This window comes from Eleutherodactylus coqui, chromosome 9 (assembly GCF_035609145.1).
Source record: "Eleutherodactylus coqui strain aEleCoq1 chromosome 9, aEleCoq1.hap1, whole genome shotgun sequence".
NCBI lineage: Eukaryota > Metazoa > Chordata > Amphibia > Anura > Eleutherodactylidae > Eleutherodactylus > Eleutherodactylus coqui.
The window spans coordinates 100,376,217-100,403,369 of NC_089845.1; the positions used below are offsets into that span (position 1 = coordinate 100,376,217).

At 48.4% G+C, this 27,153-nt stretch overlaps 2 protein-coding genes across 5 annotated transcripts in view; one reads left to right on the top strand and one right to left on the bottom strand.

Moving 5' to 3' along the window:
- Positions 1-26,127, bottom strand: SLC52A2 (solute carrier family 52 member 2). Of its 3 annotated transcripts, none has more exons than XM_066578138.1 (7): positions 26,091-26,127; positions 17,914-17,987; positions 8,101-8,199; positions 7,282-7,413; positions 5,465-6,320; positions 563-686; positions 1-297 (listed from the first exon to the last, which is right to left on the bottom strand). In XM_066578138.1, exons 4-7 carry the CDS (start codon positions 7,403-7,405, stop codon positions 85-87), a joined length of 1,317 nt encoding a protein of 438 aa, XP_066434235.1. In that variant the 5' UTR covers positions 7,406-7,413; positions 8,101-8,199; positions 17,914-17,987; positions 26,091-26,127; the 3' UTR covers positions 1-84. The 3 variants fall into 3 exon arrangements, with proteins under 3 accessions (XP_066434235.1, XP_066434236.1, XP_066434237.1); XM_066578139.1 differs by having other exon boundaries at positions 26,052-26,093; XM_066578140.1 differs by lacking the exons at positions 17,914-17,987; positions 26,091-26,127 and adding an exon at positions 11,770-11,907.
- FBXL6 (F-box and leucine rich repeat protein 6) overlaps positions 25,856-27,153 on the top strand; it is a 16,519-nt gene continuing 15,221 nt past the window's right edge. The window contains exon 1 of one of the 2 annotated variants that reach the window (XM_066578136.1): positions 25,856-26,189. In XM_066578136.1, the coding sequence (XP_066434233.1) occupies positions 26,166-26,189 (24 nt within the window). In that variant the 5' untranslated portion in view covers positions 25,856-26,165. Of the gene's footprint in view, positions 26,227-27,153 lie in introns of both variants that reach the window. The other variant, XM_066578137.1, reaches the window with a different exon arrangement.

Here is a 27,153-nt window from a genome sequence, read left to right on the forward strand (position 1 = left end):
TTTGTGGAAAAGTTGGATTTTACTTCTATAAAAAGATCCTGGGGTATAAGGCGGGTATAAGGTGGGCGAGCACAGTACAAACTCTCACAAGGGGCAGTTGTCTTCACAGTCTTGGCTGCTGTGGAACAGGTGATAGACACTGAGCATGGGGAACATCACTAGTGCACCCAGGAGTGAGCCCGCCTGGATTACAGCACCACACCACAGGAGGGCACTGTGCCCAGCTTCATGGAGCAGGCTGCCAATCACAACCTTCAGGTACGACAAAAGACCCATGAAGAGGGACCAAGACACAATCTGCAGAAAGACAACATCATGTTACAGCAGGAGAGTGCAAACTAGGCACAAGATGTGATAGATTAGATTGTAAACTCCTGGGGTTTGAGATGATGGGAGTGATACTTTATGTGACATAGGAAGATTAGATCATAAGCTCCTGGGCTCAGGGATGATTGAAGTGATGATTTTATGGGGGCACAAGATAATGTGTGCACAAATGAAATGTATCAGTGGTGAGCAGCTACGGCCATCAGGGAGTGGACAACACCACAGCAATACTTACCACCAAGACGACACCCGCTGTGCTCCCCAACAAGGGAGGGCAAGGACTGAGAGCAGCAAGGGCCATTAGATACCCTCCAAACACGACTCCTGCAGCCATGATTATCCCGAGGCCTAGAGACGACCTGGAAGGAATGATGACATTGGACAGGTGAATCCATTACTACTGATGGCTCCTTACAGATCATTCTCACCACGCGAGGAGGACGAGGCCCTTAATCTATCGGCACATGCAGCGGTATACTCCTCCGGTCATTCTTCCATTCTTTTATCATATAATATAGAGCGTCTTGTAACATACAGAGTATTGAGGCTAGGAGTGCGCTGTCACATGCCATAATCACTGGTGGCAGGTGATGAATTAGACAAGCATCTTGGGGGGTTATGACACCACTAGACACATGTAAGGGAAATGTCAAACACTCCGGGCGCACACAGGTTAATACACTGCAACTATCACTTAGAACTGCGGATAGACATCAGAGAGCACAGGATGGATGTGATGGTCACAAGGTTTACTCTGGAATGCATAAAAACAGGGTCACATGGGGAGCTAGCTCAGGATCAGGGGATAAGGCGTCTTTGTTAATAAATCACACTTTAATTCATGCATCGGCCATTAATCTCTCAATCATGGGGGGGGGGGGGGCAGTGAAACACAAGAAACTCAGCAAATATACAAGAAACCTGCAGGTTTACAGAATAAAAAGTAAGAGGTCGGTGCACTTCTGAAATACTCTGTGCTGGATGGGAACTCTGCTCCTTCCTCTATGTAATTCATATGGTGGTCATACATATTACATGAATGTTATCTGAACCAACCAATTTCTAATGTATACAGTGAAGTCCAGACTCTTTCCCCAACAGCAGATGTTGGGAAAGAAGGGTGTTGGAGGAGCGGGACCGAATAAATAAAGGCTAGGGGAGGGAAAGAGGGGTTTGCAAGAGGTTCTCGTGTCTTCAGGAGGGAAAGAAATAGAAAAGCAGGATCTCCGCTTCTGTAAGTGTGCAGTGTATGGGAGAGATAAAGGAAAGCCGAATCTCCTCTGTGTGTGCTGTATATGGGAGAGAGAGAAGAGCAGGATCTCCTCTGTGTGTGCTGTATATGGGAGCGATAGAAGAGCAGGATCTCCTCTGTGTGTGCTGTGTATGGGAGAGATAGATAATGTGAGGCAGCAGCCAAAAAGCCAAACACAATTCTGGGATGTATTAAGAGAAGCATAGAGTCTAGATCACGTGAGGTCATTGCCCCCATCTACTCTTCCTTAGTCAGACCTCATCTGGAATACTGGGTCCAGTTTTGGGCACCCCACTTTAAAAAAAAGTCATCGACAAACTAGAGCAAGTTCAGAGAAGAGTTACCAAGATAGTGAGCGGTCTGCAAATCATGTCCTATGAGGAACGGTTAAAGGATCTAGGGGTGTTTAGCTTGCAAAAAAGAAGGCTGAGAGGAGACTAATACCGGTCTACAACTATCTGAAGGGCTGTCACAGTGCAGAGGGATCAGCCCTATTCTCATTTACACAAGGAAAGACTGGAAGCAATTGGATGAAACTAAAAGGGAGGAGACACAAATTAGATATTAGAAAAACCATTCTGACAGTGAGGGTGATCAATGAGTGGAACAGGTTACCACGGGAGGTGGAGAGTTCTCCTTCAATGGAAAATGTTCAAACAAAGGCTGGACAGACATCTGTCTGAGATGATTTAGTGAATCCTGCACTGAGCAGGCGGTTGGACCCAATGACCCTGGAGGTCCCTTCCAACTCTACCATTCTATGATTCTATGAGAAGAGCTGGAACATCATGATCTCCTGCCGCAGCTGTGACAGCTGCAGCAGAAATTTAAGAGAACCCTCGAAGTGATGCAAGGCGGTTTACTTGTGAAAACGCCTTACATCCAGGGGTTTTATAAAGGACTGCAAGGGCAATATAAGGCTGTGAATCACCTCGTGAATACCCCCCTGGGTGTGCAGGTTTCAATTTATCAGTAACTGAACATATAAGTATATCTTTTCATGTATATAAGATGGAGCACAAGATAGATAGCTAAAAACCATGGACCTGTTAGCAGGAGGACACTCCCCCACCATGTAGTTCCCAAAGGTTCTCTGTCTTTGGCTGCCACTTCTCCAGTTGATTGTAAATTGGACAGATGATGACTATAGGCTTCTAGGTGATGAGACTGTGTCTAGAGCCAGTGTTCATCCAGCTGAACAGATGTTATGTAATGTAAGTATATTCATGTGTAATGTAAATGTGTTCATGTATATCCCTTGGTGATATCAGTATTTTAACCTTTGCCTAAGAAATATTGTAAAAGTATGCAATATCACCTATTTCATGTAACTTAGTTTAACTATCATCTATTTTATTTGTTCAATTATCATCTCATTAATAAAATTGCATTGCATCAACCCCCTTGTCCTTCTTTAAAGCCGTATCCAAACTTGTTGCCTTTCAACTTAGCAATACAGGGAGATAAACTGTATCTGTGTGTGCAGCGTATAGAAGAGATAGAGGAGTAGGACCTCCTCTGTGTGTGCAGCGTATAGAAGAGATAGAGGAGTAGGACCTCCTCTGTGTGTGCAGCGTATAGAAGAGATAGAGTAGGACCTCCTCTGTGTGTGCAGCGTAAAGAAGAGATAGAGGAGTAGGACCTCCTCTGTGTGTGCAGCATATAGAAGAGATAGAGGAGTAGGACCTCCTCTGTGTGTGCAGCATATAGAAGAGATAGAGGAGTAGGACCTCCTCTGTGTGTGCAGCGTATAGAAGAGATAGAGGAGTAGGACCTCCTCTGTGTGTGCAGCGTATAGAAGAGATAGAGGAGTAGGACCTCCTCTGTGTGTGCAGCATATAGAAGAGATAGAGGAGTAGGACCTCCTCTGTGTGTGCAGCGTATAGAAGAGATAGAGGAGTAGGACCTCCTCTGTGTGTGCAGCGTATAGAAGAGATAGAGGAGTAGGACCTCCTCTGTGTGTGCAGCATATAGAAGAGATAGAGGAGTAGGACCTCCTCTGTGTGTGCAGCGTATAGAAGAGATAGAGGAGTAGGACCTCCTCTGTGTGTGCAGCGTATAGAAGAGATAGAGGAGTAGGACCTCCTCTGTGTGTGCAGCGTATAGAAGAGATAGAGGAGTAGGACCTCCTCTGTGTGTGCAGCGTATAGAAGAGATAGAGGAGTAGGACCTCCTCTGTGTGTGCAGCGTATAGAAGAGATAGAGGAATAGGACCTCCTCTGTGTGTGCAGCGTATAGAAGAGATAGAGGAATAGGACCTCCTCTGTGTGTGCAGCGTATAGAAGAGATAGAGGAGTAGGACCTCCTCTGTGTGTGCAGCATATAGAAGAGATAGAGGAGTAGGACCTCCTCTGTGTGTGCAGCGTATAGGAGAGATAGAGGAGTAGGACCTCCTCTGTGTGTGCAGCATATAGAAGAGATAGAGGAGTAGGACCTCCTCTGTGTGTGCAGCGTATAGGAGAGATAGAGGAGTAGGACCTCCTCTGTGTGTGCAGCGTATAGAAGAGATAGAGGAGTAGGACCTCCTCTGTGTGTGCAGCGTATAGGAGAGATAGAGGAGTAGGACCTCCTCTGTGTGTGCAGCATATAGAAGAGATAGAGGAGTAGGACCTCCTCTGTGTGTGCAGCGTATAGGAAAGATAGAGAAGCAGGATCTCCTCTTCTCTGTATGTGCAGGGTATGGGAGAGATCGAGAAAGGGGAGCAGGATCTCCTCTCCTGTACGTGTGCTATGCATAAGGCCACTCTCACACAAGCGTTTGTAAAAACACTGCATTTTTCAACACAACAATTTACAGCGTTGAAAACAGCACTTTTGTGAGTGTTTGCCTGTTTTTACTGCATATTTTGTGCCGTAACAACGCAGGAAAGCAAACTGCTGATGTAATTCCCCCCCCCTTCCTTCCCGGTAGCTTAGTGAGCAACGTTAAAAACGCTGCAAAACGCAGTACACAGCGTTTTACAGCATTTTTAATGCACCCCATTCATTTCAGTGGGCGATGCAGGGCGTCAAAAACGTACTTAACGCCCGAACATTGAACATACAGTATTCGTTTTAGCATGCGTTATAAACGCTGAGCTAAACCGCTCATCTGAGAAGCGCCACTGAAAGTTTTTAGCGGGCCTTAAAGAAGCCTGTCAAACGCTGTAAAAAATGCCTGTAAGAAAGGCTTAAAGGGGTTGTCCCGCGGCAGCAAGTGGGTCTATACACTTCTGTATGGCCATATTAATGCACTTTGTAATGTACATTGTGCATTAATTATGAGCCATACAGAAGTCATAAAAAGTTTTTCACTTACCTGCTCCGTTGCTGGCGTCCTCGTCTCCATGGTTGCCGTCTAATTTTCGCCGTCTAATGGCCAAATTAGACGCGCTTGCGCAGTCCGGGTCTTCTTATCTTCTCAATGGGGCTCCGTGTAGCTCCGCCCCGTCACGTGCCGATTCCAGCCAATCAGGAGGCTGGAATCGGCAATGGACCGCACAGAAGCCCTGCGGTCCACGGAGGGAGAAGATACCGGCGGCCATCTTCACCGGGTAAGTAAGAAGTCACCGGAGCGCGGGGATTCAGGTAAGCGCTGTCCGGTGTTCTTTTTTAACCCCTGCATCGGGGTTGTCTCGCGCCGAACGGGGGGGGGGGGGGGTTGAAAAAAAAAAAACCCGTTTCGGCGCGGGACAACCCCTTTAAGACAGATAGAATTCAGGGAGAAGGATCCGAACAGACATGACACCTTACCCTACAGTAACTGCTATTCATCTACTACTGAGGACAACTGGCCTCTATATCATGTCTGAGAGGTTGTCACAGCCCTACCCCGTTACTGACACCACTGTTACGTTGTGATCACACATAAGATCCACACACCTTATATTAACAGTAACATCTCACCTGCACAGAACACACATGGCGATGAAACAAGCAGCCGGATTGGCAATGTTGCTGAGGACTACAGATAGGTGATAGGCGTCTGCTCCATAGGGCAGGCAGCTGTACGTCTGTACGGAGGGGAGGACACCATTGGTCAGAGCATTGGACAGTCCCAGCAGGACCAACAGGTAGATGTTCCTGGAGGTCCAGAACGTTTGCCCCATAACGATGGCTACGTCCTCATACTTCTCCTGCTCTGGTGTCCTCAGGGGGTACGAGTCCTCGGAGCTGTTACCACCGTTTTGAGCACTCGATGCCCCGATTTCCTGCTCCAGCTGCTTCTTGGTTCTTGTACTCCAGAATATCAGGATGGCGAATGAGAGAGCGGAGATTACAAGCAGGGAAAAGACGCCCCAAAAGTAGGAAAAGGCAGAAAAGTTCTCCTGCATGTAATGGGGTACAGTGCCATTATTAAATGTGTTATTTCTGCACTCCAGTCGCCCCACACCCTGACCCAGAGCCAGCATGCAGGGGAAGAGGGCGCTGAGCCCCTGGCCAATGAAAAAGCTGCGTATGTACTCCTGCGGGAAGCTGTACATGAAGGGCAGGAAGGTGACATTGGAGGTGCAGCAGCCCAGAGCCAGCAGATACGCGAGCAGCAGGAAAGGCACAGAGTGCTCCTCGCCGGCCACCATAGCACGCCGGTCCCAGAACAGGGCCAGGAAGCCCGAAGACAGTAGGCTAATTGCATGGATGGAGCGAATCAGCCACGGTTCTGAGATACAACCAGGACAGAAGCGGTGACTGAGAGTGACAGCCAGGGGGCCAATGTTCCCAAAGGCAATGATCATGGTCAGGTATGCAGGGAGGTTCCATCCTGCAGGAAAAAAAGCAGTGTTAGAATCCATGCATAGGGAGAGACAACTGTCTGTACCTCGAGGACCCCAGACAGCCCCAACATTGACGAAGCCACAACGGGCGCAGCTCAGACATTGGCTCAGGATCTTCAGCCATTACAGTGGTTTTACCGAACGCTAATAACTAAACAATGATAATGAGGGGTCACATACATTACTGAGTGCGGCAGCAACTCTGCTTTACAGATCAATGGAGCATCCAGCTTACAGACTTCCCAACCCTCCTACAATGCACTTCACCCTGATAAAAAGAAGTCAGGTGAACTGTGACTGCAGCTCTGAATGTGACTGGAGCTTAAAGCATGATGTTACTGCAGCTCTGGATGTGACTAGAGTATTAGACATGTTACAGTAGAATTGTCACTACTGCAGCTCTGGATGTGACTGGAGTATAAGACATAGACTTAGGTGTGCAGCTTCTGAAGAACTAATGCAATATCATGAAAACCAGCAGGTCAGTGCTGGAATAGTCAGAAAAAGGCTGGAGGGTGACAGCAGGCAGGGGGAACAACATTTCCTCCATTCTGTATTGGAGGCGCTGTACTCACCATGATGTAATGTGGATAATTCTTATGGAATACTGTACATACTACACCTCCCATCCGTGACCAGTAAAGATGTGTCACCATCTAGTGGCCACAGCCAGTACTGCAGCCTTCTTATATTAGTTGTGCAGCGACTGAAAGTTTCTAAGGCCTGGAAAATCAGCCATGACCAAGGTAACCCCCAATTATCCAGTACCAGCCATGTTACAGCGACAAGGGAAGCTGAAACATGGGGGACCGTGCTCTTTTCTATTGCCATAACAATATAGTGGATCTGTAAGGCTGACTCCCTTGGAATCCGGACACTCAGAGATGATCTCCCCACCAACATCACCTACATTGTGGTCCATACAATGGAGGACTACTTTCTGCTCACCTTCTGGAAGCTCCTTCACAATAACAGGAAGCTCTACCCACAAGGAGTTTACAGACACCCAGGAGCCCATCCCAAAGAGGGCGACGAGAGCGTGCATGAGAAGCGAGTGGACGGTCAACTCCATGTTCTCAGCTAAGGAAGAGAAAATAGCAGCTGCTGAGCTCAAATAATGTGAGGTGTCCCCAGTCCTCACCTCTACAGAGCCTCCCAACTCCTTACCTCCACAGAGCCCCCAATGTAAGCTGTGCCCATGATATTACCTCTACAGAGCCCCCTAACGTAATTTGTGCCCCCTCTCCTTACTTCCACAGAGCCTTTTCAATGTACGCTGTGCCCCCACGCCTTAACTCCAGAGCCCTCCAATGTAATTTGTGCCCACGATATTAACTCTACAGAGCCCCCTAATGTAATTTGTGCCCCCTCTTCTTACTTCCACAGAGCCTTTCCAATGTATGCTGTGTCCTCATGCCTTACCTACAGAGCCCTCCAGTGTAAGCTGTGCCCCCAACTCCTTACCTCCGCAGAGCCCCACCAATGTAAGCTGTGCCCATGACTTTACCTCTACAGAGCCCTGGCTTTCCCATCATTAGCTGTGCCCTAACCCTAAAGCCTTCTTGCCCCTTTCAGTCCACACTGACCTGTAAGGAGCCCCCTTCCCAAAGCTTCCTCAGTCCTGTCCACCCACATTTATCTCCACAGATCCTTCCCTACCTACCTAATCTCTGCAACTGTCTTGCTCCTCCCGGCCCTCCACATTGTCCTGGCCCCCTCCCTCCACAGGAAATAAGGTCCCAGGCGCACATCCTGAATGTGTATTACCTGCTCTGTGATCTCTAGGAATGAGAGGAACGCGTGCGTCCTTCCAGATTTCCTCCAGCTTTAATGATGATATCAGCACAGGAATCTTTCAGAAGTCCTCTGCAGAAGAAAAGTGAAAATAGTAAGAATAATGCCATAATATCCTGGCAACTGCTGATCATCTACAAAGGGGCACAGGCAAGGGGGATGCCCAAATCTATCCTTCTCCAGACACTGAAGCAGCAGCTGCTCCTCCTGTCCACAGTTCTGTAGTCTGCAGGTTGTTGGTAAGATTTCACATCCCTGGGTTACTGCAAGTACGGACCGAGATAACATTGCCCGAGATCTGACAGACGGAGGCATCACTGCCTAAGATCAGACAGACACGACTTTCAGGGAAAATGACAAAAAACAATCAAGAGCTTTCACTAAAATTTTGGTCAAGTGAAGCTGCCACCTGAAAATGTAAACATAACATATCTGAACAGATGGAGGAGGCACACATGTTAAAAACGAAGAAAAATAGGTTTATCAAATGGAAAGGGGGGGTATATCTAAAGAAGAATATAATACGGTCTGCGGAAACTGTATGGCAAGTGTCAGAAAAGCTAATAATGGCTTGAGGCTTTCAACAGAGGCCAAAAGCAATAAAAAGGATTTTGGGGGTATGTCAAAAGCAAAAGAAAAGTCAAAGATGCTATTGGATGTTTACAGGATGAAAATGGTGAATTGGTTAAGAATGATGTTGAGAAGGACGAACTTTTAAAATCCTATTTTGTATCTGTTTTTTCTCAGAAAGTAGATGGAACATCAAGTGATCTTCCCTGTGCTATTGGGGAAATAAAAGAATGCAGGCCATCTATAAGCAGAGAGATGGTGAGGGAACACTAAGCTAACTTAAATGAATTCAAGTCTCAAGGTCCAGGTGAATTACATCCTGGGATACTAAAGGACGCAACGGAGGTAATTGCTGAGCCACTCGCCATAATCTTCGAAAATTCCTGGAGAACAAGAGAAGCCCCAGAAGATTGGAAAAGGGCAAATGTTGTCCCTATCTTCAAAAAAGGGAAGAAGGTGGAACCAGGAAACTACAGGCCTGTGAACAAATTATTAAACAGCATGTATGCAAGTACTTTGATAAAAATGGAGTAATTAACCAGAGCCAGCATGAGTTTGTAACAAACGAGTCATGCCAGATGAATCTAATTTCCTTCTATGACAGAATCACCGACTGGGTTGATCAGGGAAATGCGGTGGATATAGTATATCTTGCGTTTAGTAAAGCATTTGACAAAGTATCTCATACCATCCTTATTGAAAAAAATTACCAAATATGGGATTGACAAGGCAGCTGTTAGGTGGATTCACAACTAGCTGAGTGATCGTACTCAAAGAGTGGTCATAAATGGCGGCACATCCAAGTGGAAGAATGTATCAACTGGGGTACCACAAGGCTCTGTCCTAGGCCCAGTGTTGTTGAACATTTTTATAAATAATCTGGAGGAGGGAACTGATGGGAAACTGAACAAATTTGCCAACAGCACAAAGCTAGGAGAGATAACTAACACTAGGGAAGAGAGAGAGAGCATTTAAAAAGATCTAGAAAAGCTTGCACAGTGGGCGGCAACTAACAGAATGGTATTTAAAACGGAAAAATGCAAAGTCCTATATCTGGGCAAGAAAAATGAAAAAGGCACATACAGAATGGGAAGAACTGGGCTAAGCAGCAGCACATGTGAAAAAGACTTGGGTATACAACTAGATCATAGACTGAACATGAGTCAACAGTGTGATGTAGCAGCCAAAAAGGCAAACACAATTCTGGGAAGCATTAAGAGAAGCATAGAGTCTAGATCATCTGAGGTGAACCCCCTCTACTCTTCCTTAGTCAGACCTCATCTGGAATACTGTGTCCAGTTCTGGGCACCCCACTTTAAAAAAGACATTGATAAACTGGAGCAAGTTCAGAGAAGAGTTACCAAGATGGTGAGCGGTCTGCAAATAATGTCCTAACCCATTCCCGCTGCAGGGCGTAAGTTTACGTCCTGGCACCGGGGTACTTCCCGCAACAGGGCGTAAACTTACGTCCTGGGGATAGCGCGGCATCACATAGGATCCCGCGCTATCCTGCAGCGGGAGCCGGCTGTCAGTCATAGCCGGCGTCCCGCTGCAACAGAGGGGGGGCATTGGAGATGCGCCCCCCGCTGTTAACCCCTTCCCTGCCGCGATCTAAGTAGATTGCGGCAGGGAAAGAGTTCACAGAGGGAGCGAGAGCCCAGCCTGTCGCCATGGTAACAGGATGCCATACACTGGCGTCCTGTGTTACCAGTGCCTGAGATCGCTGTATAAGCGATAAGGCATGGCAGAGCAGTAGCTCTGCCATGCCTTATGACAGCAATCATCAGGGCAGTGGTCAAAGTCCCCCAGGGGGACACAAATGTTGTAAAAAAAAAAAAAAAAGATTAAAAAAATGAAAAAAAAAAAGGGAAAAAACCATTTTTTCATGCTTTTTCTCAGATTAGCATAAAAAAAGGTAAAAAAAAATAAAACCCCACATATTTGATATTGTCGCATCCGTAACAACGCGTACAATAAGTTGCACATGCTTTTGACTGTGTACGGATAAAAAACGCAAAAAAAAAAACGCTAAAACACTGAGGCAGAATGCTAATTTTTAGCATTTTGCCTCACTAAAAACGCAATAAAAGTGATCAAAAAAGCCATATGTACTCCAAAATGGTACCCGTAAAAACTACAGCTCGTCTCGCAAAAAATAAGCCCTCACAAAGCTCCGTACATCAAAAAATAAAAAAGTTACAGGACTTTGAATGCAGCGATTTAGAAAAAAAAAGATTTCCAAAAAAAAGTGTTTTTATTGCAGAAAAGTGGAAAAACCTAAAAAAATGTAAGAATTTTGGGGTCGTTGTAACCGTACCGGTCCGCAGAAAAAATGGAATGTCTCATTTATGCTGCATGACTAACGCTGTAAAAAAAAAAAAAATTAAATCTATGTCAGAATTGATGCATTTTCTCTCCCTGCTATCATAATAAAAATAAGTTTTACAATATAGTTAATGTACCCAAGAATGATGCTGATAAAAACTACAGTTCGCCACGCAAAAAACAAGCCCTTATGCGGCCGCGTCGATGGAAAAATAAAAAAGTTATGGCTTTTGATAAACGGAGAAGAAAATCCACCAAAAATTGTTGCGTCCTTGAGCCCAAAATAGGTCATGTCATGAAGGGGTTAAAGGATCTGGGAATGTTTAGCCTGCAGAAGAGAAGGCTGAGAGGAGACTTAATAGCAGTCTACAAACAGCATGCTCCATTTTTTGTGCAGATTCCGCACTCACTGCTTCCATTGAAGTCAAAGAAAGCAGTCTGATCCGCGGCCCTTCTGCAATCACATTATGGGAAGGTCGTAGATTCTGCATCATCACTAGGTGATGATGCAGGAAAATCAGGAGTTAAAAAAAAACAACCTGTACTGTGCATGTCCGACAGCTCGCCGTGCAGACCATCCGCAGTACAGATGAAAAATGAAAGTAACAGGCACACGCGGACGACGCTGCTCGCAAGGCTGGATTCCGGCCCTGCCGTGTGCAGGCGGCCTTAAACCAATGCCCTAAGGAAGGAATCCAAAACTCTACATCAAGTACTTCAGAAGAAAAGTAGAAACACAAAATGTACCTGGTGGTATGTAGAAACGGCGTCTGCACTCCGTACCATATAACACCATCTACTCCTCGTCTGTACCTTACATAATGCTGTGTAGCGGGTGCAGCGTTTACTTTTTCTTGCATCTTGCACATATTGGTATAGTTTGTATGTAGCTTTAGCAAAAATGAGTCACGGATCACAAGGAGTACAAGTCATGACAAGAGGCAGAATGTATGTGGAAGAATGCAAGTATTGTGTACATAATGGAGTCTGTCAAATGAATCTGCGAGCAAGGAGTAATTGGTCTGTCTTGAGAGGGTGAAGGAGAATTTCAATATGTTTTTGGAAGCTGTAGTTACTGCACTTTCTACTTTACAAATTCCCGGTGTCTCCAGGACGGTTTTAACCAAAAGAGAAACGTTACACTTGCAACAGGCCCCTTGGCAGCTGAAAATGGTGCTGCCGGCCGCTGTGTGCATCTCCTCTGGATATAAGCACAGTTGAAAACCTGGAGGCAAGATGGGAGGGAGGGGAGCGCAAAAGGGAGCTAGTCTGCTGTATTAACCCTTTAAGGACCAGGGTGTTTTGGTCCTAAACAACCAGATACTTTTTAGGGATTTTACCCATGTGATGGACTTACTGCACTATTTTTTTCTTCAGCTACCAGAATTATTTTTGCTGCGTTTCTTTTCCTGTGATATATAGGGCTGTTTATTTATTTGCCACTGACTTTTTTTTCCCCGTTTTTTAGTTTTGGTAGAGGGAAAAAATGATATATTTATTTATAGTTGTTTATTTTTAAAATTAGTATATTTATGTTAAAATAAAGTACAGGAATGGGTTCCTCATTTTGCTTCGGATATTTTGATATACAGTTTGTATAGTCTCGGATTACAGAGCGGATATGGCGATCTTAGTTTTTTGTACTGGTCATCTTTTTTAATATAATATATATATATATACCGTATATACCGGCGTACAAGACGACTTTTGAACCCCGAAAAATCTGCTCTGAAGTCGGGGGTCGTCTTATACGCCGGTAATAAAAAAAAAAAGTGTCAAAAATAAAAAATCAGTACTCACCTCCCCCGGCGTTCTGTCGCGCTCCGGCAGGTTGTCGCTCCCTCCTGGTCTCCGGCAGAGCATTGCTTTCTGAATGCGGGGCTTGAAATCCCCGCCTCCAGAAAGCTAATACACACGCCGTCAGCCAGTTACAGCCATTCAATGACATCATTGAATGGCTGTGATTGGCTGAAGGCGCACGTGTGTTAGCAATCACACCCATTCAATGATGTCATTGAATAGCGTGATTGGCTGAAGCCACGTGTGTTTTAGCCAATCACAGCCATTCAATGATGCCATTGAATGGCTGTAACTGGCTGACGGCGTGTGTATTAGCTTTCTGGAGGCGGGGATTTCAAGCCCCGCATTCAGAAAGCAATGCTCTGCCGGGACCAGGAGGGAGCGACAGCCTGCCGGAGCGCGACAGAACGCCGGGGGAGGTGAGTAATGATTTTTTTTTTCTCCACTGTATTACCGGCGTATAAGGTGAAAGTTGGGGGGTCGTCTTATACGCCCCGTCGCCTTATACGCCGGTATATACGGTATATATATTTTTTCTTTTTTTATTTTATGCTGTAATATTTCTTTTAACATCTATGTCCCCAATGAAATCATATAAGACCTCTGGGGGTCATTCACATTGTCTTTTTTTATTTCACACTTTTTCACTGTAGTTGGGACATCTATAGAAGCCCCAAATAAAAGCCCCAGTTAAAAATCGCTTCTCCCTTTTCCTCCATCAAACACAGCCAAGGAGTCCTCCAAGAGGAATAAAAAGAGAGTAAAAGTGAAATATTTTAGAGGGCGTGGCTTGGCCTACTGGCTAGAGGACGTGCAGCTTGGTGCTCCTCTAACCCAGGGGTCCCCAACTCCAGTCCTCAGGGACCACCAACAGGTCATGTTTTCAGGATATCCTATAGTAAGAACACCTGTGGCAATGTCTGAGGCACTGAACATAATTACATCACCTGTGCAATACTGAGGAGATCCTGAAAACATGACCTGTTGGCGGTCCCTGAGAACTGGAGTTGGGGAGCACTGCTCTAAGCTATCTCAAGCAGCCAGCAAAAATCCCTGAAATCCCAAACTATAACAACTCAGGACATCTCACTGTGTGCTACAGAGCACACATATGTTACAACACAACATCCTTTTCTAAAGCCAAACAGCTGGAGGCCTTGCAGTGAAGCAGGTCGAGTCCGTGGCCAGGTTAGGCCTTCCAAAACCTTTCTCTTGCGGCCTTGAGTTACGAGCCTATTCCCAGCCATCAGTGCGAGAAGCCTGCTCATGGAGGAGATCGAGGAGACAGTAGCTGCGAACACCATCCTTGTCAGACAGGTATGAGCCCACAGCCCTCCGTAGAGCCCAGCTGCACCTCCCTTCCCCTATCCGCTCACATTTACCGGCGGCGCACGGTAGCAAGGTGGCCCACAGGTATCCCTACTTGGTCCCACATCGCACTCCATAGGACACCCCCAGAGCATTCGGGGATCCTCCCGGCCTACCAGGCACTGTTAGCCGCGTTGCGCCGAATGCTGACTTCATGCCACAGTGGGGACCCGCTGACCGGTTCTAAAGGCCCCTGCCTTATACAGGACAACCGCCGAGGCACCCCAGCCTCCAGCAGTGGCGGCCTATATGGCCGGGAGACAGGCCTAGCCGACCCGAGACATCAGGGCCTTTGCGGCCTAGCAAGGCCTGCGAAACCAGGAACTATGTTTGTGGTCCGTCCCCGCGCAAGTGATCGTGAGAGCCCCATAGGGACTTGCCCTGCTGCAGAGTCTGCCGTCACTCCCCCTGGGGACGAGTTTTGCTGGGAAAGGAGGTGAACTGAGGAGGTCAGAAGACTGACTTTGTCCCAGAACCAGACAGGCAAGAGAAAAGGGGAGGGCAGAGAAGGCGTGAAAGTGATTTTAAGTCCTACATCAGTTCACAGAATAGCTGCATAAAGCCTATCACCTCCACTCCTCCACCAATTCACCCACGTAGCCAAACATCCATCTACGGATAGAAACAGACAAGATTTGAGCAAAACTCTGCATGCTTCAGCTGCACCCATCTGCGCAAAGCTGAAATCAGTGGTAATCCCCCTCCGAGCAGAGCTGAAGCCTCTTTTTGACTTGCCTCTCCTCTGAACAGACGGAGACTTGGAGACCTAATCATTGGAAACTTCCCTGCTTATTTTTAACACCATCAATTTATACACAAATTTCATATTTCTCTTATCCTTCTACTAATACTATTCCCAGTGGACATACCAAAGAGATGTGTCAGAGAACTCCTCCTAAACTTAGATGACCAGAAAAAAAAAAAATCATACATTCCCCAAAAATTGTTAACGCATTTGCAACAGATTATTCTTCACTTTACAACCTAAAGAATGATACAAATATACAACACCCCCGAGAGGAAGAGATCCTCAGCTTCTTGCAAACCGTTAACCTTCTCTGTCTATCCTCCGATCAGGTAGCCGCTCTTTCAACGCGAATTACTTCTCTTGAAATCCTAGACACTATTAAAATGCTGAAACTCCACAAATCCGCGGGCCCGGACGGCTTCTCCAAAGGCTATTATAGGAGATACGCTTCCCTGTTCACCCCCCTATCTAGCGTTGGTGTTCAATGGGACGGTGGGCAATGGTTCTTTCCCTGCAGAGATGCTGGAGGCATTAATCGTCACTAGACCTAAACTTGGAAAGGAGAATACCACTCCAGCCAATTTCCATCGCATCTCTCTGTTGAATACAGACGTCAAAGTCTACGCGAATCTACTGAGTAAATGACTATTCTCCGTTCTCTCTACTCTGGTTTCGTCAGACCAGGTGGGATTTACCCATAGAGGCAAGCTCCCAACGGCAGGTTCCTGGATTTAGTTAGGATAGCTGAGAGAGACGAGATTCCCGCTTTGTTCCTGGCGTTGGATGCAGAGAAAACTTTTGACCGAATACATTGGGGATACTTAGAGACCACCCTCGAGAAATGTGGCTTTTCGGGGCCCATCAAATTGGCCATTCTTTCTTTCTATGTATGCTTCACCTTCTGCAAGAGTCTTTTCTTCAGGTTGCATATCCCCCACATTTGTCATTTCCAACGGAACTAGAATGGGTTGCCCCCTCTCGCCCTTATTCGCTCTTCTGAAGGAACCGTTAGCAGAGCTGATCAGATGTAACAGAAACATTCAGGGAAATAAAAGCTTTCTCAAGAACACAGGATAGGCCTTTACGCAGATGATGTCATTCTGGCAATCAACCCCATCAACTCTCTTGCTCAGGCCCAATCTACTCTAGCCCAGTTCAGTAAACTTTCATACTATAAAGTGAACACCACAAAATCACAGCTGCTAAATCTTGGAATAGATACAAAGACCAAGCAAAACATGACAGACACATTTCCATATGCTTGGAATGAATTCTCCATACCCTACTTAGGCATCAACTTAACATGTTCTAGCTCTTGTACTTTTGCAAACAAATTAATCACCACTTCTTAACTATATCCTGGAAATCCTAAACAACTTCCGTAAACCTTTTATATCTTGGGCTGGTAGAACAGTTGCAGTCAAATGATGAATCTCCCACGAATCTTAACATTTTTAGAACAGTAGCGATCCCCATTCTAGCAACCTTTCTTACTAAAGTCCAATCGATCATTAATAAAGTCATCTGGGGAGGAGCCCACTCCAATATCAAGTTCTCTACCCTAGCAAAACCATACGGGTTGTGAGGTATGAGGGCTCCCGACACCAAAAGATATTTTGCTGCTGCAATATTATATCAAACACAACAGTGGTGGGTTGCCTCGTCGCACAAAAAATGGGTCTCCATAGAGGTTGTGGCATTAGGTGACCCCTTGATTTCCCTTCTCAGGACTGGGCCTCCGCCTTGCCATCGCATGCCCTCCCAAGCTACAAGTATCGATTTCTACCTGGAAGCATTTGGCCTCCACGTCATCCGTGTTGGTTCCGATCTCGTGACTACCCCTGAACTTCCGCTCTTCGACCCCAATGGACCTTGATTTTGGGGTACTGGAGTCCTCAGGTTTTAAAAAAATTGGAGACCTCTATAGGGACAATGCCACAATGGATTTTCCCACATTGAGCCAAGTTTTCCAATTACCTAGTAAGTTATGTTTTGCCCATTTGAGATTAAAATGCACTGCACTCCCTAGATGTGCAGAAGTCTGCGTTTCCCAAGGCGGCTTTCACCTTCTTCTTACTTCCCACGGGCACCGCTAAAGGCATATCCACATTTTATGACTCCTTTTCTCCGGACTCTAAAAATAAGTCCCCATACATGTCAATGTGGGAACTGAACTTTAAGCAGCAATTCAGTCTGGAGGAGTGGAACCGGGTCCTCGCTTGGACTAAGTATCACATGGGATTGCCCATTAGGAACCCTAGCAGAAGATATTTCTGGGAAGGTACCTGACGCTGGCGAGGCTTGCTAGGATGAAGCTGTACCCGAGTTGTGTTCGAGGGGTTACGGTGTGAGAGATACGTACCTCTACATGTGGTCATCGCGCCCAGCTATACACTCCTTTTGGAATGCGGGTTTCAACCTCATCAATTCTGAAAAGCGTCAGTTTGTGTCCCTGGACCCAGCGTTGGCTCTCTCTTTCTTAAATACAAATTGTCCCCTTTCTATTCAGTCCTCACTTCCCATATTATTCTAGTATCATGGTTAACAATTGCTAGACGAAGCTTCATCCAACTAATGCCACAGAGAGTAAAAGAAAAACTAAAAAATTGCTTTCACCACACCTATTGGTTCCAGGAACGAATGGCGGTGGGGGATATACCTGTGTAGGGTGAAACATTGGTCGTGCCGTGGCAGGACCTTCCAGCATGAAGGTCAACAGACCAAATATGTTAATATCAAAACGGGTCAAGAGTTTGGTTTAATGCAGAGTTATCATTTTTTGAAAGTGGGGAGGAGAAACCAAAAGTGAAAAAAAAAATGGGCGAATGATTAAGGTGTTAAATATGGCGCCTCCCACTACTGGGAAACACATAGAACAACTAATATACAAGTGTGGCTCCTCTGACTACAGAGTCACAGGGATAGAAGGACTAAGTTACAAGGATGGTTTCCCCCTACTACAGGGTGGCACTTACCCTCCTCACTACTCCAGGAGAGACTGCTGTGCGGAGATGCAGCTCACTCCCATCATCCTCTGTCCCGATGCGATCTGTAGAAATAAAGCACAAAGGTCATCCCTATCGTGACCATAAAGTCATTAGGAAAAGAAGACGTTTTAACCCCATTGATGCTGGACTAAGTGACCTCCGGGACCGCACAGAGGGAGTACGGAGGCCTCCGGGACCGCACAGAGGGAGTACGGAGGCCTCCGGGACCGCACAGAGGGAGTACGGAGGCCTCCGGGACCGCACAGAGGGAGTACGGAGGCCTCCGGGACCGCACAGAGGGAGTACGGAGGCCTCCGGGACCGCACAGAGGGAGTACGGAGGCCTCCGGGACCGCACAGAGGGAGTACGGAGGCCTCCGGGACCGCACAGAGGGAGTACGGAGGCCTCCGGGACCGCACAGAGGGAGTACGGAGGCCTCCGGGACCGCACAGAGGGAGTACGGAGGCCTCCGGGACCGCACAGAGGGAGTACGGAGGCCTCCGGGACCGCACAGAGGGAGTACGGAGGCCTCCGGGACCGCACAGAGGGAGTACGGAGGCCTCCGGGACCGCACAGAGGGAGTACGGAGGCCTCCGGGACCGCACAGAGGGAGTACGGAGGCCTCCGGGACCGCACAGAGGGAGTACGGAGGCCTCCGGGACCGCACAGAGGGAGTACGGAGGCCTCCGGGACCGCACAGAGGGAGTACGGAGGCCTCCGGGATGCAGCAGACAATCATCACAAAGTATCAGGGAGACAGTAAAATATGCAGAGGATTCCCCATATTACTGGGTACAGAAGGCGGGGGCCATAATGATACAGCACACTGAGATCCCCTTTTCTACAAAGGCCAGAGATAGAGGAGTTGTGCGGATTTACAATGGTGGAGGGAAGGGACTATAATGGTTACGAGCTGACCCAGCGAGGACAAACATGAATGTAACGGCTGGAAAACAGATGTGACCCTGGCAAAAAGCAAGATGGAAAACAAGGTGTCACTAAACGGTCGAGCTTTATCAGGGATCATCGCAACACCCAAATAAAGACCAACCACAAGAGCAAAAGGATACAATACTGGTCTATCACACTCATCCCAGTCACTAGAGCAGACGTATCACAGAGGAACTGCTTAGATACAGCAGCTCAGTAGACGTATCTAAGTCGATCGTGTGTGATACATCTACTGAGCTGCTGCATCCAATAGAATCGGCTTAGATAGAGCAGCTCAGCAGACAGTATCAAACATGATAGTTGCCCCAGTAGTAATACAGCCCCCCCCAATGGTTGCGCCAGTAGTAATAGACCCTCCCCAATAGTTGCCCTAGTAGTAATACAGACCCCCCAATAGTTGCCCCAGTAGTAATACAGACCCTCCCAATAGTTGCCCCAGCAGTAATAGACCCCCAATAGTTGCCTCGAGCAGTAATACTGACACTCCCAGTAATACTGACCTCCAATAGTTGCCCCAACAGAAATAGTCACCCCCCAGAGTTGCCCCAGAAATAATGACCCCCAATAATTGCCCCAGCAGAGATAGTGACCCACAATAGTTGCCCCACCAGTAATAATGACCTTCCATAGTTACCCCAGCAGTAATAGTGATCTCCCATAGTTGCCCCAGCAGTAATAGTGACCCCCCAATACTTTTCCCAGGAGTAACAGTGACCCCCAATACTTTCCCCAGCAGTTTTAGTGATCCCCAATAGTTGCCCCAGCAGTAATAGTGACCCCCAATAGTTGCCCCAGCAGTAATAGTGACCGCCAATAGTTGCCCCAGCAGTAATAAAGACCCCCAATAGTTGCCCCAGCAGTAATAAAGACCCCCAATAGTTGCCCCAGCAGTAATAGTGACCCCCAATAGTTGTCCCAGCAGTAATAGTGACCCCCAATAGTTGTCCCAGCAGTAAAAGTGACCCCCAATAGTTGCCCCACCAGTAATAGGGACCCCAATAGTTGCCTCACCAGTAATAGGGACCCCAATAGTTGCCTCACCAGTTATAGTGACCCCAATAGTTGCCCCACTAGTAACGGTGTCCCCAATAGTTGCCCCACCAGTAATTAGGACCCCCAAAAGTTGCCCAGCAATAATAGTGACCCCTAATAGTTGCCCCAACACAAATAGACCCCCAATAATTGTCCTTGCACAAATAGTGACCCCCAATAATAGGCCCAGCACTAATAGTGACCCCCAATAAAAGGCCCAGCACTAATAGTGAGCCCCAATAATTGCCCCAGCACTAATAGTGAGCCCCAATAATTGCCCCAGCACTAACAGTGAGCCCCAATAATTGCCCCAGCACAAATAGTGACCTCCCACAGTTGCCCCAGAGGTATTAGTGACCCCCAATAATTGCCGCAGCGGTAGTAGTGACCCCTAATATTTGCCCTAGCAGTATTAGTGACCTCCCACAGTTTCCCCAGAGATAATAGTGGCCCCCAATAATTGCCCCAGCAGTAATGACCCTTAATAGTTGCCCCAGTAGTAATAGTGACTCCCACAGTTGCCCCAGTAGTAATAGTAACCTTAATAATTGCTCCAGGAGTAATAGTGGCCCCCAATAGTAATTGTGACCCCCAATAATTGCTCTAGCAGTAATAATGACCCCCAAAAGTTGCCCCAGCAGTAATTGTGACCTCCCACAGTTGCCCCAGTGGTAATAATGACCCCCAATAATTACCCCAGCATTAATGGTGACCCCCAATAATTGCCCTTGCAAAAATAGTGGCCCTCAATAATTGCCCCAGCACTAATAGTGGCCCTCAATAGTTGCCCCAGCACTAATAGTGGCCCCAAATAATTGCCCCAGAACTAATAGTGAACCTCAATAATTGCTGCAGCGGTAATAGTGACCCCTAATAATTGCCCCAGCAGTAATGACCCTTAATAGTTGCCCCAGTTGTAATACTGACCCCCGCAGTTTCCCCAAGCAGTAATAGTGACCCCCAATAATTGCCCCAGCACAAATAGTGAACCCCAATAATTGCCCCAGCAGTAATGACCCCCAAAAGTTGCCCTAGTAATAATAGTGACCCCTAAAAATTGCCCCAGCAGTAATGACCCACAATAGTTGTTCCAGCACAAATAGCACTTATAGTGGCCCTCAATAATTGCCCCAGCACTAATGACTCCCAATAATTGCCCCAGCACTAATAGTGACCCCCAGTAGCTGCTGCAGCACTAATAGTGACCCCTAATAATTGCCCTAGCAGTAATAGTGACCTCCCACAGTTGCCCCAAAAGTAACAGTGACCCCCAATAATTGCCCCAGCAGTCATGACCCTTAATAGTTGCCCCAGCAGTAATTGTGACCTCCAATAATTACCCCAGCAGTAATAGTGACCCCCAATAATTACCCCAGCATTAATCACCCCTAATAGTTGCTCTAGCAGTAATAGTGATCCCCCACAGTTGCCCCAGTAGTAATAGTGACCCACAATAATTGCCCCAGCACTAATAGTGACCACCAATAATTGCTACTGCGGTAAATGTGACCCCCCAGTAACTGCCCCAGCAGTAATAATGACCCCCAATAGTTGCCCCAGCAGTAATTGTGACCTACTACAGTTGCCCCAGCAGTATTAGTGACCTCCAATAATTAACCCAGCATTAATCATCCCTAATATTTGCCCCAGCAGTAATAGTGATCCTCCACAGTTACCCCCAATAATTGCCCCAGCACTCAGAGACCCCCCCCAATAATTTCCCCAGCAGTAATAATGCCCGCCAACAGTTATAGTGACCTCCGACAGTTGCCCCAGCGGTAATACTGACCCCCAATAGTTGCCCCAGCGGTAATAGTGACCCCCAATAGTTGTCTCAGCTGTAATAGTGACCTCCCACAGTTGCCCCAGCAGTAACAGTGACCCCCCACACTTACACCAGCAGTCATAGAGACCCTCAATAACTGCACCAGCACTCAGTAACCCCAAGTATTTGCTCTAGCAGTAATAATGACCCCCAATAGTTGCCCCAGCGGTAATAGTGACTCCCAATAGTTGCCCCAGCGGTAATAGTGACCCCTAATAGTTACTCCAGCAGTAATAATGATCCCAAACATTTACCCCAGCAGTAATAGTGACCCCTAATAATTTGGCCCAGCAGTAAAGACCCCCAATAATTGTTCAACTAGAAATCCTGTCTTTCAAATTAAATTTGATTTTTTTTTTTCTCCTCTAAATTGCATTAATTCCTGAAAAGAAACTGTGGGGTCAAAATACTAATGACACTCCTCAGTGAATACTTTAAAATGGGGTCATTAGTGGGGGTATCTATCATTCTGACACCTATGAGCCTTTGCAATCTTGGCTTGGTGTAGGAAAGCAAAATGTTCCTCAAAATGTTAATAAATGGTAAATTTGTACGTCTCTCAAATGGTTTTTCCAATCTGCGTCCAGAATCAAGTAAACAAATGGAAATATATATCTCCTCAAAAATGTGTACAGTATGCTTGCACATGTTCGAGATATTGCAGTTGAAAAAGTGAACAAAATGACAATTTTTTCAAAATGTTCCTAATTTTGGTGCTTTTAATAAATATACACAAATTCATGTTCGCCTATACAGTCACCGAGACTCAGACACGACTAAATGGATAAATTGATTGATATATGTGCATTTTATATCAGGATATTACATATAGGGTTATTTATATGGGACATTATATAGATATATATGGATAATACATATAAAGATGTTACATGTTGGGAACTATAAGGATAGTGTGTGTGTAATATAATTATGTTATATTTAGGTTTAGTATACATCTGGCTATTATATATAGGATATAATATACAAAGATATTATATAGAGATATCGATGTTATATAAATTGATGTTATATCTAGTTTTATTATATAAAAAGATATGCTATATAGGGATATTATATACTGCAGAGATCACTCTATACAGGTTTACAGAGGTGTAAGCGCATTTCGGTCATGCAAATACGCTCCATATTGTTGCTTATGCATGCGTTTTTGACAGCTCCTGTGTGTATTTGTGTTCCCAAGTATACTGCGTATTTAGTTTACTTTCACCAATAAGAGCTGTGTAGAGAGAACACAGGAGAAGACCGAACCGAGAAACCCCAACAGCAAGAGGAGAAGTAGAGCCGGTAAGTGATGCACTGAGGTCAGGGAGGAGGAGGGAAACCCTGAGAGAGCAAGACGGAACCAGAGGGCAGAGGAGGAGACGGGACGTGTACAATACACAGATACATACTGGACAGAGGAGGAGACGGAACACGTACAGTACACAGATACATACTGGACAGAGGAGGAGACGGAACACGTACAGTACACAGATACATACTGAACAGGCGGAGGATACAAGATAGATACTCCCCAGACAGAGGAGGATACAGCACAAGTACAGTACAGATACACCCGGGACAGAGGAGGTGACAGGACACGTACAGTACAGATACACCCGGCACAGAGGAGACTGGACGCGTACAGTATAGATACACCCGGGACAGAGGAGGCGACAGGACACGTACAGTACAGATACACCCGGGACAGAGGAGGCGACGGGACACGGACAGTACAGATACACCCGGGACAGAGGAGGAGACGGGACACGGACAGTACAGATACACCCGGAACAGAGGAGGAGACGGGACACGTACAGTACAGATACAACCGGGACAGAGGAGGAGACGGGACACGTACAGTACAGATACACCCGGGACAGAGGAGGAGACGGGACACGTACAGTACAGATACACCCGGAACAGAGGAGGAGACGGGAAACGGACAGTACAGATACACCCGGAACAGAGGAGGAGACGGGACACGTACAGTACAGATACACCCGGGACAGAGGAGGAGACGGGACACGTACAGTACAGATACACCCGGAACAGAGGAGGAAACGGGAAACGGACAGTACAGATACACCCGGGACAGAGGAGGCGACAGGACACGTACAGTACAGATACACCCGGGACAGAGGAGACGGGACACGTACAGTACAGATACGCCCAGGACAGAGGGGGAGACGGGACACGTACAGTACAGGTACACCCGGGACAGAGGAGGAGACGGGATACGGACAGTACACAGATACACCCGGGACAGAGGAGGAGACGGTATACGGACAGTACACAGATACACCCGGGACAGAGGAGGAGACGGGATACGGACAGTACACAGATACACCCGGGACAGAGGAGGAGACGGGATACGGACAGTACAGATACACCCGGGACAGAGGAGGAGACGGGACATGTACAGTACAGATACGCCCAGGACAGAGGAGGAGACGGGACACGTACAGTACAGATACACCCGGGACAGAGGAGGAGACGGGACACGTACAGTACAGATACACCCGGAACAGAGGAGGAGACGGGAAACGGACAGTGCACAGATACACCCGGGACAGAGGAGGAGACGGGACACATACAGTACAGATACACCCGGGACAGAGGAGGAGACGGGATACGGACAGTACACAGATACACCCGGGACAGAGGAGGAGACGGGACACGGACAGTACACAGATACACCCGGGACAGAGGAGGAGACGGGACACGGACAGTACAGATACACCCGGGACAGAGGAGGAGACGGGACACGTACAGTACAGATACAACCGGGACAGAGGAGGAGACGGGACACGTACAGTACAGATACACCCGGGACAGAGGAGGAGACGGGACACGTACAGTACAGATACACGCGGGACAGAGAAGACGGGACACGGACAGTACACAGATACACCCAGGACAGAGGAGGAGACAGGACACGAACAGTACAGATACACCCGGGACAGAGGAGGAGACGGGACACGGACAGTACAGATACACCCGGAACAGAGGAGGAGACGGGACACGTACAGTACAGATACACCCGGGACAGAGGAGGAGACGGGACACGTACAGTACAGATACACCCAGGACAGAGGAGGAGACGGGACACGTACAGTACACAGATACACCCGGGACAGAGGAGGCGACGGGACACGGACAGTACAGATACACCCAGGACAGAGGAGGAGACGGGACACGGACAGTACAGATACACCCGGGACAGAGGAGGAGACGGGACACGGACAGTACAGATACACCCGGAACAGAGGAGGAGACGGGACACGGACAGTACAGATACACCCGGGACAGAGGAGGAGACGGGACATGTACAGTACAGATACACCCGGGACAGAGGAGGAGACGGGACACGTACAGTACAGATACACCCAGGACAGAGGAGGAGACGGGACACGTACAGTACAGATACACCCGGGACAGAGGAGGAGACGGGACACGGACAGTACAGATACACCCAGGACAGAGGAGGAGACGGGACACGTACAGTACACAGATACACCCAGGACAGAGGAGAAGACGGGACACGTACAGTACAGATACACCCGGGACAGAGGAGGAGACGGGACACGTACAGTACAGATACACCCGGGACAGAGGAGGAGACGGGACACGGACAGTACAGATACACCCGGGACAGAGGAGGAGACGGGACACGTACAGTACACAGATACACCCAGGACAGAGGAGGAGACGGGACACGTACAGTACACAGATACACCCAGGACAGAGGAGAAGACGGGACACGTACAGTACACAGATACACCCGGGACAGAGGAGGAGACGGGATACGGACAGTACACAGATACACCCGGGACAGAGGAGGAGACGGGATACGGACAGTACACAGATACACCCGGGACAGAGGAGGAGACGGGACACGGACAGTACAGATACACCCGGGACAGAGGAGGAGACGGGACACATACAGTACAGATACACCCGGGACAGAGGAGGAGACGGGACACATACAGTACAGATACACCCGGGACAGAGGAGGAGACGGGACACGGACAGTACAGATACACCCGGGACAGAGGAGGAGACGGGACACATACAGTACAGATACACCCGGGACAGAGGAGGAGACGGGACACATACAGTACAGATACACCCGGGACAGAGGAGGAGACGGGACACGGACAGTATAGCTATACAGGGGGCAGAGGAGGATACGGGATATGTATAGTACTGATACACTAGGGACATAGGAGGAGATGGGACAAGTACAGCACAGATATACAGGGGGCAGAGGAGGATACGGGATATTGTGCCGTACGGATATACACGGGACACTAACGGGGACAGACGAGCTCGCTGCACGCTCCAGTCACCTCACCTCTCCAAGCTCTACACATGCTTCCGGTATCACGTGGCCGACAGCGCGCGCTGTGATTGGCTGATCCCGCCCCTGATGGTGCCGTGTCCTGACTGTGAGGTAATTCCCGCAGGTTTCGTCGACTGCACGAAGGGCGGTGAGTGTGGAGCCCTACGGGAGCTGCGATACGCGGGGATACCTGAGGAAGTTATAGCCTGACCACAGCGTCCTCACAGCAGCCCAGAGGATACAATGCCCCGTCCCCGCGGCAGCCCGGAGGATACAATGCGCCGTCCCCGCGGCAGCCCAGAGGATACAATGCCCCGTCCCCGCGGCGGCCCGGAGGATACAATGCCCCGTCCCCGCGGCGGCCCGGAGGATACAATGCCCCGTCCCCGCGGCGGCCCGGAGGATACAATGCCCCGTCCCCGCGGCGGCCCGGAGGATACAATGCCCCGTCCCCGCGGCGGCCCGGAGGATACAATGCCCCGTCCCCGCGGCGGCCCGGAGGATACAATGCCCCGTCCCCGCGGCGGCCCGGAGGATACAATGCCCCGTCCCCGCGGCGGCCCGGAGGATACAATGCCCCGTCCCCGCGGCGGCCCGGAGGATACAATGCCCCGTCCCCGCGGCGGCCCGGAGGATACAATGCCCCGTCCCCGCGGCGGCCCGGAGGATACAATGCCCCGTCCCCGCGGCGGCCCGGAGGATACAATGCCCCGTCCCCGCGGCGGCCCGGAGGATACAATGCCCCGTCCCCGCGGCGGCCCGGAGGATACAATGCCCCGTCCCCGCGGCGGCATAGGGGATCCACTCAGAGACATAACTTGAAGCTCCTGGGCCCCAATGCACAACCTGTGACGGGGCCCCAACTATACTGCTTTATTCATAGCACTGGGCTTCCCATATGGAGAAGAGAGGCCTTCTGGGCCCCCTAAGGCTCCTGGGCCCGGGTGCACCCGCCTCCCCTGTAGTTACGCCCGTGGATCCGGTGCCCTGTCCCAGCCCGGAGGCTGTAATGTGATTGTTATCCTCCTCACTGTCCTGTATTTCAGGTTGTGTCCCCAAGTCCCACACTGTAGCC

Bases quoted from the DNA above. Each gene is read 5' to 3' on its own strand.
- SLC52A2 (XM_066578138.1), bottom strand. From the start codon at position 7,405: ATGGAGTTGACCGTCCACTCGCTTCTCATGCACGCTCTCGTCGCCCTC. The intron at 687-5,464 runs GTGAGATGTTAC...CATTCCTTCCAG, and splicing joins GCCATGTGTGTTCTGTGCAG to GTCGTCTCTAGGCCTCGGGA. The intron at 298-562 runs GTAAGTATTGCT...GTCTTTCTGCAG, and splicing joins CAGCGGGTGTCGTCTTGGTG to ATTGTGTCTTGGTCCCTCTT.